At 40.2% G+C, this 16,992-nt stretch overlaps 1 protein-coding gene across 1 annotated transcript in view; it reads right to left on the bottom strand.

The window, feature by feature from the left end:
* Positions 1-4,734: 4,734 nt before the first annotated feature.
* The window catches only part of CA4 (carbonic anhydrase 4), a 66,610-nt gene continuing 54,352 nt past the window's right edge, over positions 4,735-16,992 (bottom strand). Inside the window, exons 7-8 of the mRNA XM_078679801.1 lie at positions 12,112-12,275; positions 4,735-6,995 (exon numbers count right to left, since the gene is read on the bottom strand). Of these exons, the coding sequence (XP_078535927.1) occupies positions 6,807-6,995; positions 12,112-12,275 (353 nt within the window). The 3' untranslated portion in view covers positions 4,735-6,806. The remainder of the gene's footprint in view (positions 6,996-12,111; positions 12,276-16,992) is intronic.

The following is a 16,992-nucleotide window of genomic DNA, read 5'->3' as shown; positions in this document are numbered from 1 at the left end:
CCACCTTTATTACACTAGCGACAAGGATGGGTTGGACTCACTGCCATCTCCTATGCTGACCTTATTCTACAGACGTCCTAACATGCTACAGTAACCTGCTTAACTTATCTCCATCTGGACTAACTCATCTACAGGGAACTGTGGGGCATATTACTAAGGGCGGGCGATATAATTATCGCTGCTTTAGAGTCTGTTTTTCGGGCACAAAGCGGCGATAATTATATCGCATTATTTACAAGGACACGCTCCTACATGCCTCGCACGATAATGAGATGCAAAGTAGGCATGGCTGTGAAAACTACATGGGAAAATATTGCGATATTAACAATGAGGCGTAGCCATAATTTAAATCGCGCTAACTCTGCCTTGACTCAGGAATTTACCATCTGTTAAATTCCTGACTAAGGCATACCTAACATGGGAGGTGGATTGTGGGGCTAAGGCCACAGGGCCTATCATCAAGCGTATCGCCGTTTTTCCATGGAACATCGCTGGAAAACCAGCGATGTTCCAGGGAAAACCCCGCTATCACTGGAATATTTATCGCCATAGCGCTAAGCGTTAATAATACAGCGCTAGCTTGGCGATATATTCCAGCGATTGCCGGCGATAATTAAAAGCTCGCTAAGTGTGCTCGGGGATGATTATCACTGGGGCTTGATATTATGCCCCTGTGAGCCTTCCCTGCTTGCCCTGCGTCCTTCGGTTCTTTAAAAACTCAGGCTTTTATTGCTCTCAGCTTGCTTATGCTGATGGGCACAGCACTTCTGTGTACTATTAATGATGCTGCCACAATGCCTGCCTCCTGTTCTTTACTTGCTGGCAGGCACAGCTTACTATTTCGCCCTACTTGCTTTTCGCTGGTAGGCACAGCAGTTAGTTGAATACTCTTTTATATTGTCTGCTTCCCACATAATTACTGGCAAGCACATCTTGCAAATCTATTTGCTCTCACTTCGCTGACAGGCACAGCTATTTATTTCATTGTATTGGTGTCCTCCTCTGCCGGCTTCACTGACATGCACAGCTAATTTTTAACAAATAGGTTTACAAGCGCCTGTTATTTCAAAAACTTCTATACCTCTGTTCACCAGCACACAGTGATAGGCACATCCATTTCACTTGTGTCTTCACTTCTTCACTACAGTGATAAACACACTTTTCTTTGAAGTGCTTTCACTGTTTTCTTCGGTGACAAGCACACCTTTTGAAAATGCAGAACGTCACCCCACCACCTTTCTTCTTATCAAATCCTGCCGAGCCCTCCATCTGCTGCTCAAAACGGAAGAAGGTTTTCCTCAATTACGCTAGGGTGTGCAGAGTGTCACTGAGTGCCAAGAGGAAGTCAGCCTTACTCCTATACTGTCTTGGCTCTGACGGGCAAGAGGTTTTCAAGCATCTACCGGACCTCAATGACACTGAATCTGACAGCCTCAATGAGTTTGAAATATGCTTAAAGAAACTTGACAAACACTACCTTCCCAAAGTAAGCACTATTTTAGAACGTTACCACTTTGGGATGCGCGTTCAACAACCTAAAGAGTCTGTTGAGATGTATGTTACCCACTTTGCGCAAGCTGGCCTCCACTTGAAAATTTGAAAGCGCACTTGAGGAACATATACTTGACCAATTTATGTTAGGTTGCACCAGGAAAAAAGGTCAAGGGCGAACTGTGACAAAAAAATTACCCCAAGCTCGATGAAGTCATTTTGATTGCCAAACGTATAGAACACTCCCTCGCTTGTGTTGAAGTGATTAAAAGAGATAACGACGTTCCTAATACAAGTAATGACAAGGTTCATGTTGTATCTAAGACTAAAATATTTAAACAAATTGAACCTCGGCTTACAAACTCACAGAAATCCTTCCCCGGAAGATGTTACCGCTGTGACATGGTTTGTCACCTGGCCAATGACAAGTCGTGTCCTGCTCTAAATGCAAAGTGTATCAATTGTGGGAAAATTGGCCATGTAACTAAGGCTTGCAGAGTATCGAGAGTATCAAAATGTTTAAAAAATAAGCGAATAAAAGAAGTTTGGGTTCAAAATAAGTCGGACTCTGATACTGACGAGCAACATTGTGGTGAAGTCTTGACTCAGGCCGGCCAGAACAAGTGCAAAAACCCCATTGACAGTGTCAGAATAAATGGTTAGTCAGTCAATATGCTATTCGACTCTGGGGCAAAAATCACATTAGTTCCAAAGAGTTTTTATGACACAATTTTGATGAGTAAAGTGAAGGTGTTCAAGCCTGATTGATATCAGACATCTTGCTTATGGTGGACAACCTATCAAGCTGTTAGGTTACTTTGAGGGTGACATAGAGTTCAAGAATAAAAAAAACGCTGGGAAGATCTACATCTTGTCGAAGGGTAACAGTATAATAAGCTGGATTCACCAGGCTGATCTTGGAGTTATGCTAATTCCTGGTGGAGATCCATGTATCGTCTTAAAGGAAGACTTACCTCCATCACCTTCTGATCTTGCTTGTACCCCTGTGCCTGCCAAAGTTGTTCAAGTAGAAGATATACGCACCGAATTTGAGCAAGTCTTCACTGAGAAATTGGGTTGTCTTTCTGACTAAACACATAAGATTATCCTGAAGCCGGATGCTATCCCTGTCACGTGCAAGGTGCGTAGTGTACCTTTTGCCCTGAGGGACTCAATGCAAAAAGAACTACAGAAGTTGCTAAATGAAGGAATTATTGTTGAAACTGAGGCGAGTGATTGGCTAACTCCTGTGGTGCTTGACCACAAAGCCTCTGGCGAGGTGAGGCTATGTGTGGACTTACGCGCGCTCAATCGCGCTGTGATAGCCAACAAGTACCCTCTTCCAAATATTGCAGAGATGCTCACACAATTAGGTGGGGCTGAGGTCTTCTCCACATTAGACCTCAGGGCCGCATACCACCAGATTAAGATTGACCCTGACTCTATGAACCTCACTTCGTTTGTTATACCCTTTGGCACATACAAATTTACAAGACTTCCTTTCGGTTTGAATTCTGCAGCCTTTGTCTTCCAGAGAGCTATGGAAGACGTTCTGAAAGGGCTACCAGGTGTCAAGATTTACCAGGATGATGCGCTGGTGCATGGGTCTTCGCAGAAGTTACATGATGAGAGACTCAAGGCAGTTCTGAAACTATTTGAGTCACGTTGTTTGACTCTACGTGAGAACAAGTGTAAATTTAATCTCACTGAAATTGGCTATTTGGGGCATAAATTGTCTAAGGATGGGGTTCAAACCTAAAGATCATTGAGTAAAGACCATAGAAAATCTTCCTATACCACAGTCCAGAGATGAGTTATGTCACCTTTCGCGGTATGGCCGAATATTATAATTAATTTGTCCCACAGTTTGCTTCTTGTACTTTCTCCCTTAGGGCTCTTCTCAAGAAGGTTTTGAGATTTGTCTGGTCACCGCTGTGTCAAGCAGAATTCGATTACATAAAAGCAGCTTTGAGTGGTGAGCCCTCTCTCCAGAGTTTTGACATTTCTGCACATTCTATACTTATCACTGATGCCAGCTCCAAAGGTCTTGGTGCTGTTCTCAAACAGGTGAAGAATATACATGAGATCACAATCATGTTCTTGTCACGTGCACTGGTGGGGTCGGAAATGCAATACTCTGTCATAGAGAAAGAAACTCTTTGCATCTTTTGGGCCATTAAGAAATTAAAAAAAATTCTCCAGGGAAGTTCGTTCACAAGACAGTCTGATCACAAACAGCAGACGGTGGACTACCCTTCCTGCACCTCTATACCAGTTTCATATTTTATAATAGTCCCACGCCACAAACCCAGACACCAGCGTCCTGTGGTGTCACTGTGTTCCAGATCCTAAAGCAATGCTTGAATGGTGTGCGCAGGAATGCAAGAAATGTCCAGGAATTTGCTCTGAAGTTATCCAAAAATTCTTTATGGATCAAATTCATAAATGGTGCACTTCTCACTTTGGGTAAAGGGGGAAGGTGTGCATGACTGTAATGATCTGCGTGTCATTTTATTTTATGCTCCACTACTAGAATATTGACCTGCATGTCATCATGCCCATTCTAGAGTCTTGTTTGTGTCTGAGTATTATTAGAACTTTGCACTGGTCAGTTCCTACTGGCAATTTGGGGATAGGACGTTACATCTGTAGATTCCTGTTTTCATCTAATAAATCATCTCCTGTTCAACATATCCAGTGTACCAGCTTTATTACAGTGTGTTCATAATTGTATTATCTGAACACCTATTAGACACACTCCTATCACACCTTAAATTCCCTGCAATTGATCCATCCAGTTTCAGAATTGTATTGATGATAATATCATTTGGAAGACTATTTGCTTTATTTCCCATGATATTTTTATTTTACTTTTGTTTGGCTTGCCAATAACAAGCCATTCAGGAGTGAAAGCCATTAAAAGAAACTTTTTCTTACCATTCTTTGTTTTAAATCAGTTTTTGTCATGCTTTAATACAATACAATTATGCAACTTTGTATGAACAACATCCACTCCTCCCAACTGACCACCCTCATTGTTGACAATCCAATATAGTCTCAGGCCTTAGCTTCATGGAGGGTCATATCTCCCTGACTTTAGGGCAAGTAACCGTTCGTGGCTACATTTAGCACCACAGTCTCCAATTAGCTTACCATTCTTTACCTTTTTTTCTTAACCAGACTAACCAAGATTATCACTCAGTAAGCAAACAGGTTCTGCGTTCCAAAAAAAGCAAATGTACAAATATTTCATGACCCTTTTATTGTTACACAATATGTTATACTTTCTTTAGAAACATCAGTCTTTTATAACTTCATAAAAATACAATTTTATTTTTACAGTTCATTAACAAGTGTTTGTTTTATTGCAATACATTTTCTAATTTTGGATATTTCACATTTATTACAGAAATAGTAAAAACCTAAAATGCTTCCTTCACATTATTTCAAGTAAATGAGTAACAGGATTTGATTCCAATTAAAGGATTAACAACAGATAACATAAAATCTCAAAATATACAAACTGGTTACGTTTGTGGAGAGAGATAGGTTGATGGGAATCTCTTAACAAAATTAATTCAGCTTCCTTTAAGCATTAGTCAGCAGATGTCTCCGTTTAGTAAAGAATACTTTATAGTATCCATCATATAGTAACGAAATTGTTTTATTCACCATTCAGAGTTATGGATTTTCTGAATTTATGAGCTGATGTTTCCTTGTAAGGTATGCACATGTCTACAAAGAGTCAAATCTCTCTTTGTCAAGATTAAAGATGTGCAAAAGTTCTACAAAGTAAATGGAACTTAAAAGGAGTCATAATGACATAATAACAGACTTCCAGCTCAAAACACCTCTAACAAATGCCTTTCCTGTCTGTGAAAGAAGTAAAATGTGATTGAAAACAAAACAAAAACGTACAAAAACATTCTTTTAAAATATTTGTTTTAAAACAAACCTTTTGGCAGGGAAGTAATAAAACTGGCTAAACATGTAGGTTGGCAAAAGAGAATTATCAGTTTGTTCACACTTCTCATGTCAAAGTGGCACCTCCTGAACACTTGACAATGGAAAATATCTCTATTCCAAGTCCTCATGCATCAGGACCACTGCTTTACTAACAAGGAGTGCATCCTATAGGCAGCACAAATAGATGAGAAAACCCTTGAATAAACCTTACAGAGTGGGCATAAATCTAAAATCTGAGACGGAGAAGGAGGTATAATTCCGGTGGGAAACGGACAGGGAGTCGTAATGAGTCACAGAGTCCCCAAATGTATATCTAAATACTACATTTTGAACATCTGTCTGAATTACCATCTTCTGGTTAGTTATGAATAGGTAGTTACATACCATTGTCTATGCCTTTTTTCACATTGTTTATATTCTCATTCACTGTGTTAGAGTGAGGTTCGCTTTGAATTGCACAACACCACAAATAGAATCACTTCAACATACTTCCTTGTTGATGAGGTGATTCTGTGTCATGAGTTTAAAGATACATTCTATCTCTGCAAATAACATTTTAGTAAGGAAATAAAATAAATTGAAATGTTGTGAGGCCATATAACTTAATTGAAATGTAGATCTAATGGTCAAAGTAGACCAAAATATTAGAAAATGCACAATATGATCTATTATGACACAAATAAGTCTTTAAGTTGCAAAACTAGTCAAGTATACATTAAAAAATAAATAAATAATTATTCCCAGACCTGAAACTAGGAATAATGTAAATAACAGACCTTCTATTTTTAGAGTTCTTGCGCCAGCTTGAGGTTCTGTAAACCATCACTAGTAAGTTCCTACTGGAAAGACAGCTTAGGGAAATTCACTGCTTTTTACTTTCTTGGCTTGGTAAGTGGGGCATGTGTGGGTGGTGTGGACATGTAATCAATACACATCTGCAATGGGAATAATCTGATCTTGCTAGTTTTGTATTTGATGTGTTTTTTAATAAATTAGGAATGATAAAACTCAACAGAACATTGTGTAAATGTGTGTGAAGCAGAGTTACTTTAAAGTACATTCTTGGACTGCCAATAGGTGTGCTACATAAAGGCAACTGTACAGTCATTAAGGGTGGAGACTAGCACCTGATGTTGCTTCTTGGTGTGGTAATATTGGATGTGCATTGCTGGGTTTTAATGGGTGATATGATCAGTTTATTGCCCACATCCGGTGATGCCCCTAATGTGTGGTATCCTCTCCATAGAAACCGCAGTAGTTGGCTGCTCAGTGCATCCCCCAAAGAGAGTGTGAGGCAATTTTACAGCACAGGGCTCGAACAACAAGACTCCACAGGGCATCCGAGTCAATCAGTTCTGGAGCCCAATTATGAGACAGGCCAACATAGCAGCAACGAATAATGTCGCCCCTCGGAGGACAGGAACATTTGCGCTTGATCTATACACATCCCGATTATTTAGATCTTCAGTCGGCCGGAAGTTACTGTTCATTTTGGTCTCGCCATCAGGGAAAAACAGGTGTTCAGAGAAGGCTTCAATCTACAAAGAAAAGATCCATCTCAGTAAAAGTCAGAAACAGCCAATAGCACTTATGTCAAGCCTTTGCAATAGCTTCCCATCCTCAACAAAGTACATTTTCTTTCCTCTTCTGCCATAGTAGTTGGTTTTTGCTTCTTTTCTTTTCCTGTGCTAGAGAGGTGGAGAGGGATTATGACTTACTTGAGATGAGGTCTTGAGTGGGTCATGTCCCCTTTAAGAACATGATCAATCTGGCCTTCTTGTAACATTAAATGTAGCCCAATGAAACATATTATTTATTTATAGGTTTGTTGAGCGCAACGTTACCTTTGGATTAAGAGCACTGGTTGGAACAAGTGAACTAATAATCATACATTAACACATATCACTAGACTAAGGACATAATAATTCTTATTACCACAGTACAGGGTAGATAGCGTTAGTGTCATTGAATCCTTTGCTTGGGTAAGCTGACATTAATGTTTAGAACTTCTATACATAAATAAAGAGCAAGGTATAAACTTTATAAGCAGATCCAGATCATTTGGTGGGAATGTGAGGGGCACTATGACTGTGAGGTCATCGCTTCTTGTGAGTCTTTTTACATATATTTTACTGGAAGTGATAGCACCATTGTAGTAATGGGTCGGTTAGAATTTCAAAACCATTTTTTGGTTTCTCAATAACTTTGCTGCTGTTTGATGAATCTACATAAAACTTTCAAACAAAGTATATACACGCCGGTTCTCTATGTTTCATACAGATCTGTCAAGCATGGGGCAAGAAAATATGCCGGGGGAGGGGGGTTGCAAAATAGTGTAATTTCCCTTTTTAATTACCAATCGAGTTTTTACTCTTTGATACAGAAAATACTGTTCAAATGACTATTTCAAATTTGACAAGAGAGCAGCATTTTACTCAAGGATTCTGCTTTTGTTGGTTTGGCGGAGACTGGGTGAGTAGTTTTACATTTAAAAACGTGTGCAGGTTGGGCATGAAGAGATTCCGTTTCAGGGACATCTGGACATCAATTCATAGATCCTCTATGTACTCCTGAATCTAATCTACAGAGGGTTAGTGAATCTAAGTGAAAGAATTAAAAACACATTGGATTATATATATATATATATATACATTTACTTACCCTGTAAGCATCTGTTCCTAGCGTGTAGTGCTATAGATTCACATGCTTAGCATACTACTGCCATCTCTTGGGCGTTGACACTTGCAAGTTGTTTTTTCCCCAAAAAGTATTTCAAGTCAAGAGGTATAGTGGTTCCTCCCTTACGTTGTGGGCATCAACTACATGTTCGATAGTTTTTTCGCGCAACGGGTGAGAGTATTATATGGGGTGGTGACATATTATGTTATGATGCACATGTGTATTGCCTAAAGCATGGGAGTAAATTGTGAGAAGTTGGAAGGGGAAGACATCTGAGAATACATCGTTACGCGTCCCAGGAGGTGGGCGCATGCATGTGAATGTACGAATAAGCTACACTAAAAACAGATGCTTACAGGGTTAGTAACATTCTCCGCTCATAGCATGTGCCTCTGTAGACACACATGCCTAGCAGGAAATAAAAAGTAGTACATCCCAAGAGTGGTGGATAGTGTGAAGATGTGGCGCAGCAGACACAGCTGCAAACTCGAGCGCTGGGGATTTGGGTTTGAGTCTCTGTGTCAGCTCAACAACCTGTGATTCTGGGCAAATCACTTAATTTCCCTGTGTCCATGGACAGTGCCTGGATACCCTCATGGGTAATATGCTGCGCTACATAAGTCTACAAATTTAATTTAAATGTCTGAAAGAGAGTCTTTGTTTGGCCAATTGTTGCTTACTATCAGGCTAGGACATCAACATAATAGTATTTAGTGAACATGTTTAGGGTTGACCATGTAGCTGTTTAACAAATGTTGGCTAGAGGAATATTACCTAAAAACACCGTAGAGGCTGCCTTTTTATGTGTACAGTGAGTCCTGGGTTATACCGGAAGGGTTCTTTTAGGCTTGTGGTAGCAGGTATGAATGGCCCTTACTATCCACCTGGCGATACCCACCTTAGATATTGTTTTTTTCCTCATGTGGTTTTGCAAAGATAATGAACAGTTGGCCCATTTTATGGAAAGGTTTGGTACTGTCAATATAATTCATGAGTGCACATTTTACATCTAATGTATGTAGCGCTCTCTTTGAGACCGAGTCCTGGTGGGGGAAGAGCATAGGGAGCTCTATGATTTGGGTGAGGTGGTACCTGCTCGACTACTTTAGGGAAAACCTATGACTTGAACTCTGAATTACAATATCTTTGTAGACTTCTATGAAGGGTTGCTGCAGCATGAGGGCCTGTATCTTACTGACATAATGGAGGTTATTGCTGCTAGAAAAGCGACATTCCAAGAGAGGTATTGAAGTTAACATGAATGCATGGGTTCCTAATGGCGGATCCATGAGCCTGGTGAGCACAATGGTAAAGTTCTATATAGTACCTGGTGGTGTTCTTGGAGAGATGATTCTTTTAAGGCCCTCCATGAAAGCTTTAATCAAAAGAATGCGAAACAGGGAAAAGTGTTCCCCGTTTTGCATACATGCCATGACTGCTGTTAAATGAATATATTTGAAAATATAAGGTAATGCTGCTCTCTTTAGATGAAGTAAATATGTGATGATGTCTTGGACAGCCAGTCTGAGTGGCTGTGTATTGTTTGCTTTACAATAGTCTAGAAAGCGTTTCCATTTCTCAGCATAGAATGCACAGGAAATCGGTGTACGGGCTTTCTGCAGAACGTCCATGCATTCTTGTGGAATTCTTAGGTACCAGAATTTTAAGACTTCAGGTTCCATAGCGTAAGATTGAGGTATTTGGGATCAGGGTGTCGTATCTGTACCTGGTGCCGAGTGAGAAGGTCCGGCCTGTTGGGGAGTTTCTTGGGGACTGATGGACATCTCTAATAGGGTGGAGTACCGATGGCATGTATCCCTGACCAGTTCATCCACAGAGTGTTGTTCTGGGACCGAGGGTGTGAATACATAGAGGCAACATTTGGGCATTTCGCTTTCTTTGGAGCAGAGAACAGATCCACGTTGGTGGTGCCACAGCGATGTAATATGTGCAGGTTGAGATCCCACTCATGGACCTGTTGATGAAATCTGCACTCCCGGAAGGTATTCTGCCATCAGGTGAAGTCTTTGGCAAATGGCCCAATGACAAATTGGCTGGGCTAGGTGACAAAGAGGCAGCACGTGTGTGTGAGACTGACTTCATGGTAAAGCCCAGATTGCGGAGAAGTAAGATGGTACTTGGGTGCGCTCTAGGCCCTTTTTGAGGCTTGCACTCTTGATCAGCAAGTTGTCGTGGTAGGGGGCACATGGATGCCCCTCCTCCTTAGATGTATGGCAACCACTGCCAGGCACTTGATAAAGAAGACCATTAGGGTGGTGGTAATGCTTTGAATTGAAAGCACTGCCCATTATTCACAAATCTCAGGTACTGTTGATGGGCTGTGTGGATTGAGATGTGGAAGTATGTGACTTTGAGATAAAGTGCCACTATATAGTCACTTCTCTGGAGGATAGGTATGACATCCTTCAATGTCACCATATACAAGTGTTCTGATAGGATGTATCTGTGAGGGGACTCAGATCTAGAATGGGTCTAAGCATGCGGTCTTTTTTGAGGATATGGAAGTTTAGGGAGCAGAATCCTTTACCCCACTGATAGTGAAGTAGAACTTGAGCCTCTTCTTGAAGAAGTGTTCACCACTGAGGAAGTGCTTGTGTGGGGGGATGACTGGTAGTGTTGTGCAGAGTTCTAGGCTGTAACCATACTGATTTATGTCTAGAACCCAAGCATCTGATGTGATCTGTTGCCATGCGGGGTGGAAGTACCACCCCACAAGTCTCCACCTTTGACAGACTCTGTCACTCCCCAAGTTCTTGAAGGACCTCAAGACCTGGCTTTTTGATGGAGCTCCGTAATCCTCTGGGATCTGCGTGCACCCCCATACCCCGTCTGAGCCTTGAGACCACACTCACATAGTCCACAAACATATAAATACATGTGTGTGTGTTATGTGTGTGTATATACATTTGTTGCATCATCATAAGTTTAGTATACCACCACCAATTATTTTTTAGAACTCATATATACTGAAAGGTATAACCACATGCATGAGGGAGGGGAACGTCCTTTACAACAGAACTTTTACAACGAAGTACCGTTACGACGCAGGTTTAACAACGAAAGTCATTACAACGACTTTCGCTGGAGGGCGCTCTAGGATAGGTAATAGTTTAATTTACTATCCAACAACTTCCCTACTATCCACGGGGACTAGAGTTGGAATAGTAAATTAAACTATTGACTATCCAGCGCCCCCCAGCGCAAGTCGTTGTAACGACTTGCGTTGTAAAACCTGCGTCGTAACGGTACGCGTTGTAAAAGCACGCGTTGTACCGTCATACATCCATGAGGGATAAAGTAAATTGTATCGAGCTGCATTGTGTGCCAATTATACTGGAAAAGAGCCAGAAAGACCTTGTACTTCACTGGGCATTTCTCCAGTGGCCTGGAGCCCTTGGAGGCTGGATCTGAAAGCAGAGGCACACTCTTTGTGACTGTGTCACTTTCTCCTGAGATAACAGATTCATTACGGAAGGCAGGGAGGCTTCTAGAAAGCAAGTGAAGGGGAGGTAGAGCGAACGTGATCAGAGATGGAGAAAAGAGAGAGAATAGATGGATAGATTCAAAACCCCCAACATCTATCAATCAATCAGACTGGTTAATGATAAAAGCTGCAACTGATCGGTCAGAGATGTAGCCTAACTCAGCCGATCATAATTGAAATGTGATACAAAGAGTGTCCCCTGAATCAGCCAATGAAACTGACTAGTTCAAACTCCATACACTATAAGAATGTCTTAACAATATTGTCATATATATGAATTAGGGACTGATTTAGAGTTTGGCGGTTTGTTATTTGTAATACGGCAAATGGGATATCCGTCATGTTTGGGACAGAGTAACCTCTCCACCAAACTTTAATCAGGCCCTATGACTCTTAGAGTGCACAAGTGTATGAAGCAAATATTTTTATTTGCATAGCCTAATAAGTCTAGCATTTCACGGTGGCATTACCTGTCTTTGACTTAGTGGAATTGGTTCCTCAAAGACCGTCCAAAGCACGGTTTCATTGCAGCTAGGCGTGGTTAGGGATCCATTGTATCGAAAATAGCGATCAAGCTTTCCCTCTTCTGGGATCAGATCTTTTAACTTTAAGCGGCCAATCACAGTGGTGTTACCTGAAGATAATTGGAAAAAAAGATGTCAGCAAATGAAACCATGATTTCCATTGAACACAAACGACCAGAGAATATGCCTCCCAACACTAGGCGTGACTAATAAAATACTCCATTAAATGGTTATCTAGGCAGAACATATAGATAAAAGGCCATTAGCACTGAAAAGAAGAATGTTTTTTAAAAGTCTTTCAAAAAAGAAACATATGCTCTGAACTTGTCGAATACATACAGACCGCATTAACGGTCCAATGAAGTGTACCAAATAAAATTGGCGGTTGATAAGAAACTTAAAGACTGCTTTATGTGTCATTTTACACAGAAGCCATCAATCAGTTGATGAGATTGGGCTTTATTTTGTCTATGTTAATACTCTGCTTGGAATATAAATTGTTGCAGCTGAATCAATCAAATGTTACTGTATACAGAGAAGAGTTATGGGAAACTAAATTATTTGTTATGACATGTTGCATCTCTAGAATGTTTTGACACGTAATTTGTTGGTGTTACATTCGAATCCTCCCTGAAAACGTTAAATTCATCCTTTTAACTGTGGCCAGTGGCATTTTCTAGTCTCTCTCAGGTAGAGAATAGCAGGGACCCATTAGCTGACTCAAAATCCCATATCTGTATTGCACGTTATGTAAATTCAGTCTAATTCAACAATGTCACTATTCTGTGATTAGTGGGATATTTTAGCAAATCTTAAACTTTACTATTTTATTTAATTCCATTAAAAAAAAATACAGAAAGGTAAATTTGGATACTCTCCCCTTCCAGCAGCAGACACATCCTGTTTCATTGGAAACACTCAAGGATGAAGGACTAGTGACTCTTGCTAGATTCATTTTTTCAACCGCATCGTAACTGAGCTTATGCTCCTTGGAAATCCATCTCTCTCTGAAATAGTCTCCACCTGGCCTACATGAATGGGCTCTATGCCTGTCCCTAAATCAGAGATAAAGAGCCTTGGTGTCTGGCTTGACTCTGAGCTCGGTTTTAAAACTCAAGCCAGAAAGGTTGTCGGCTCTTGCTTTGGCATTCTAAGAGTGCTGCGCAAAGTGCTTCCTTTGTTACCACCTCAGGTCAGAAAGCTTGTAGTCCAAGCTCTTATTTTATCTCGCTTGGGCTACGGAAATGCCTTATACCTTGGTGCCCCTTGCTTGGTGTTGGCCAAACTTCAAACCATGCAGAACTGTGCTGCCAGGATTCTTATGGGAATTCATAGCCGCCAAACTGCAAGGCCAGCATTAAAAGCTCTGCACTGGCTTCCAGTCTTGGAAAGAATCCAGTTCAAAGCCCTGTGTATTACCCACAGGTTGATAGGGGGAAAAGGTCCAACTATTATTTCTTCCTTGGTCCAGCCCTACCTAGCTAACAGAGCCCTTCGCTCTTATGATCTCCATCTAGCCTATGTCCCCAGAATTAAGAGGGCTAGAAGCGGCGGCCGTCGTTTTTCTTTCAATGCCGCTAAACTATGTAACTCACTCCATCTGCAACTACGAAAGGAACCCAACCATATGGTTTTCCGCAAGTTGCTTAAAATTTGGCTTTTTTACAAATTATCCCGCCTCAGCTTTAATCGGCTCTGCCCATAGCGCTGGGATGCCCTCGGGTAAACACGTGCTTTATAAATGTTGTTTTAATTTCTTTCATTTCATCTGTCCCCATGTGCCACTCAGTGAGCCACAGCTGGACTCCTATTATCACCCATGGTGAAGCTCATGGATAGCAATTCACCAAAATGCAAGTGTAGTAGAAGTGATATCAGGCCCATTGATGACATCACAGATTTGGTCCTAGTCTCAGGCCCCTACATCGTGCTGTGGGTCTAGGTTAAGGCAGGGAATGCAAGCTACACATAGTAAACAATTGTCTTGAAGCCTGTTTACTTTCTGTTTCTGCTTCTGCCTCAATGCACCCTGAGGTTCTGGTACTAGAATATTGTTGTTAGAATATTGACTGACGTAAATATATTTAAGTTAGACAATATTTCTGTACAATACATTTAGGGGTGGGCGGAACTTATGGTTCTCACTATGTGGAATTTGGCAGAGTTACACAAAAGCTCAGCAAGATCTCGCAGAGTTCCACCAACGGGTGGAAAATATGCATGTCATGCTTCTCGTGCTGCAATCTAGTGCCAGTAGTACGAGTAGCGTTGAAAAATCAGTGCGAAGCACACAATGTGGTACACAAGAGCTTGCGCCATTCAAGATGATTTTGCTGCCGTTTTTGTAGAAAATGTACTTGAGAGGCAGCAAATCTACTGGAGAAGCAGCCCACTGACTGTGACCGTCCCCGTGTTAGAAAATGGCGCATGGGGATGCCAAATCTCGATCATATTCACATTTCTGGAGCCTTGCATGAAAACATTCAACCATGCGGCGATTGGCAGAATATGCCAGGTTAGAGTAATGCAGAGTCGCCGAATGATACCAATTCTGTGGGCGAACCGTTTCACCCCTAATGATATTCTGACATAAAACTATGACAACAGGGGTACCAAAGGCACCGACAGGAGAGCAAAGGGTGAGCCAGATGATGCAAGTGGTAGACTGCCCTTGTAGTAGTTCATTGGCACCAAGCCCACTTAAAGAAAAGCTCAAGAGTCTGCTTTTTCAAAGAGTGATGATTGTATTATGGCTAAAATGCTTCCTAAACCTATAACCAAGTAATTTGATAAAGGTGCCACAGATATGTGTCGGTACCGTCAGGTGAGGAATTCAAATATTAAACTTGTTGAGTCAGCTGTTGACACCACTTTAAAACCTAGGTGTGTATATGGGCTTGCCTTACTAAAAGCAGCAGTGGAATCTCAAAGCCATTGTTCTCTACTGTAATGTGACGATAGTGTTCACTATAAGTTATTATGCACCATTGACCTCACAGCAGTAAAAACAACATTCCAAAGCTGCATCTTTGGCTGGCGCTACCCTATTAATGCATCTGTCACATATACCACCAGCTTTGTGTAGCTTTCTCGTACTACCTGATGCCACAAACATTGCTAATGCATTTGGCAGGGCTGCAGTGGCTCCTCCAGCATATTGCAGCCTCAAAATTGCTGTGCCACGGCCAGGGATCTCTGATCCTTGGCAGTTGCGTTGGTCCCAGTATGGCCTGACCACCCTGGTCCTAATAGGACAGTCACAAGATCGTCACCACTGCGCCGCCCCTATGTGTCTGGCGGTCAGTGGACCGCCAGACTCGTAATAAGCTCCAAAGTGTTGGACTTTGGAGGGGTCAGATTTACTCTTCCACTCCAAACAAAGCAACAGTTTGGTAAATGTTATACTTTGAAGGGGTCAAAATTGCTATTCCTACTTCAACCTGAGCAAAGTTGGGAAAGTGTTTGACTTTGTAGGGGTCATATTTACTACTCCCACTCCAACCTGGCAACAGCAAGGAATGTGTTGGACGTTTGAGGCGACTGATGTTCTATTCCCACTCCAACGTAAGTGAAAGTGTTAGGGAAAGCGGTTGACTTTGAAGGAATCAAATTTACTATTCCCATTCCAGTGGTAGATTTGAAAAATAATGTTATATTCCACCCCTAAATTTAAACAAATATATATATATATATATATATATATATATATATATATATATATATATATATATATATATATATATATATATATATATATATATATATATATATATATATATATAATATATATAAATATATATATATATATGTATATATATATATATATATATATATATACATATACTTAAAATATTAACATAAAATATATATTTTTTCATTACAAGGGGTTTAAATAATTACAAATTAAGCTGATGCATTAGCAAGTATGAATAGAAAAATACCTTACAAATATTCATCTATTGAAAACATTACACAATATCAATTTTTAAAACATTTCTCCACAAGCTACCCCAAACAACTAACACTCATAGAAACAATTAAAATAATACTTGAAAATATTTAACAATACACATTAATGTAACAAATATTACAAATAAATAATTTGTTTAAAAAAGTGCAACCAAGTAATATACTAATTATTAAAATCAATTAAAGAATTCACATAACCATTAATCTAATTAACAATTACAATTAATAATTGCCATTGTATTTGAAAGTCTTGATTAAATGACTAACAACAAAAATAATGTATGTATTTAATAAGTAAATTAACAAAAGTAAACATATGATAAACATTTTAAAATGAATAAAAAAATACTTACCGCCCTATTTGCCTACAAACCCAATACCCCACCAATAAATACATTTAAAAAGTAAAAAAAAATATTCAAATGTATTACCAGATATAAACAGACGTTATGTTAAAGATATTACACACATTTAACATTAAAATCATAACTTCAAAAACTAAAACTAATAAAACACAAAAGTTGAATACTCAAAGAGGCGATGATTATACATACAATATTTGCCATAATAAAAGCCAAAGGATGGTTATCGCTGAGGGTGTTTGCCCGAATAATACCAAAGAACCAAACTTTGCCAAACAAAACCTCTTCCACCAGATTCTCTGAACACCACATACATATTTTCTCCAAAATACACCGCTTTCTAAAAGACCACCACTCTGGCTAGCAGAGAGATCAGCTGCGACCAGTGGGCAGGGGGGAGAAGTTGGCAGACAATGGAATAGGGAAAATAAAGTTTCAAAAAAAGGAATAACCACTCTACTACACTCCTCCACTCTATGCCACACCCCTCCACAAC

This window comes from Lissotriton helveticus, chromosome 3_1, assembly GCF_964261635.1.
Source record: "Lissotriton helveticus chromosome 3_1, aLisHel1.1, whole genome shotgun sequence".
Classification (NCBI taxonomy): Eukaryota; Metazoa; Chordata; class Amphibia; order Caudata; family Salamandridae; genus Lissotriton; species Lissotriton helveticus.
The sequence above is the reverse complement of the archived record's forward strand: the minus strand, read 5'-3'. Positions and strand labels throughout refer to the sequence as shown.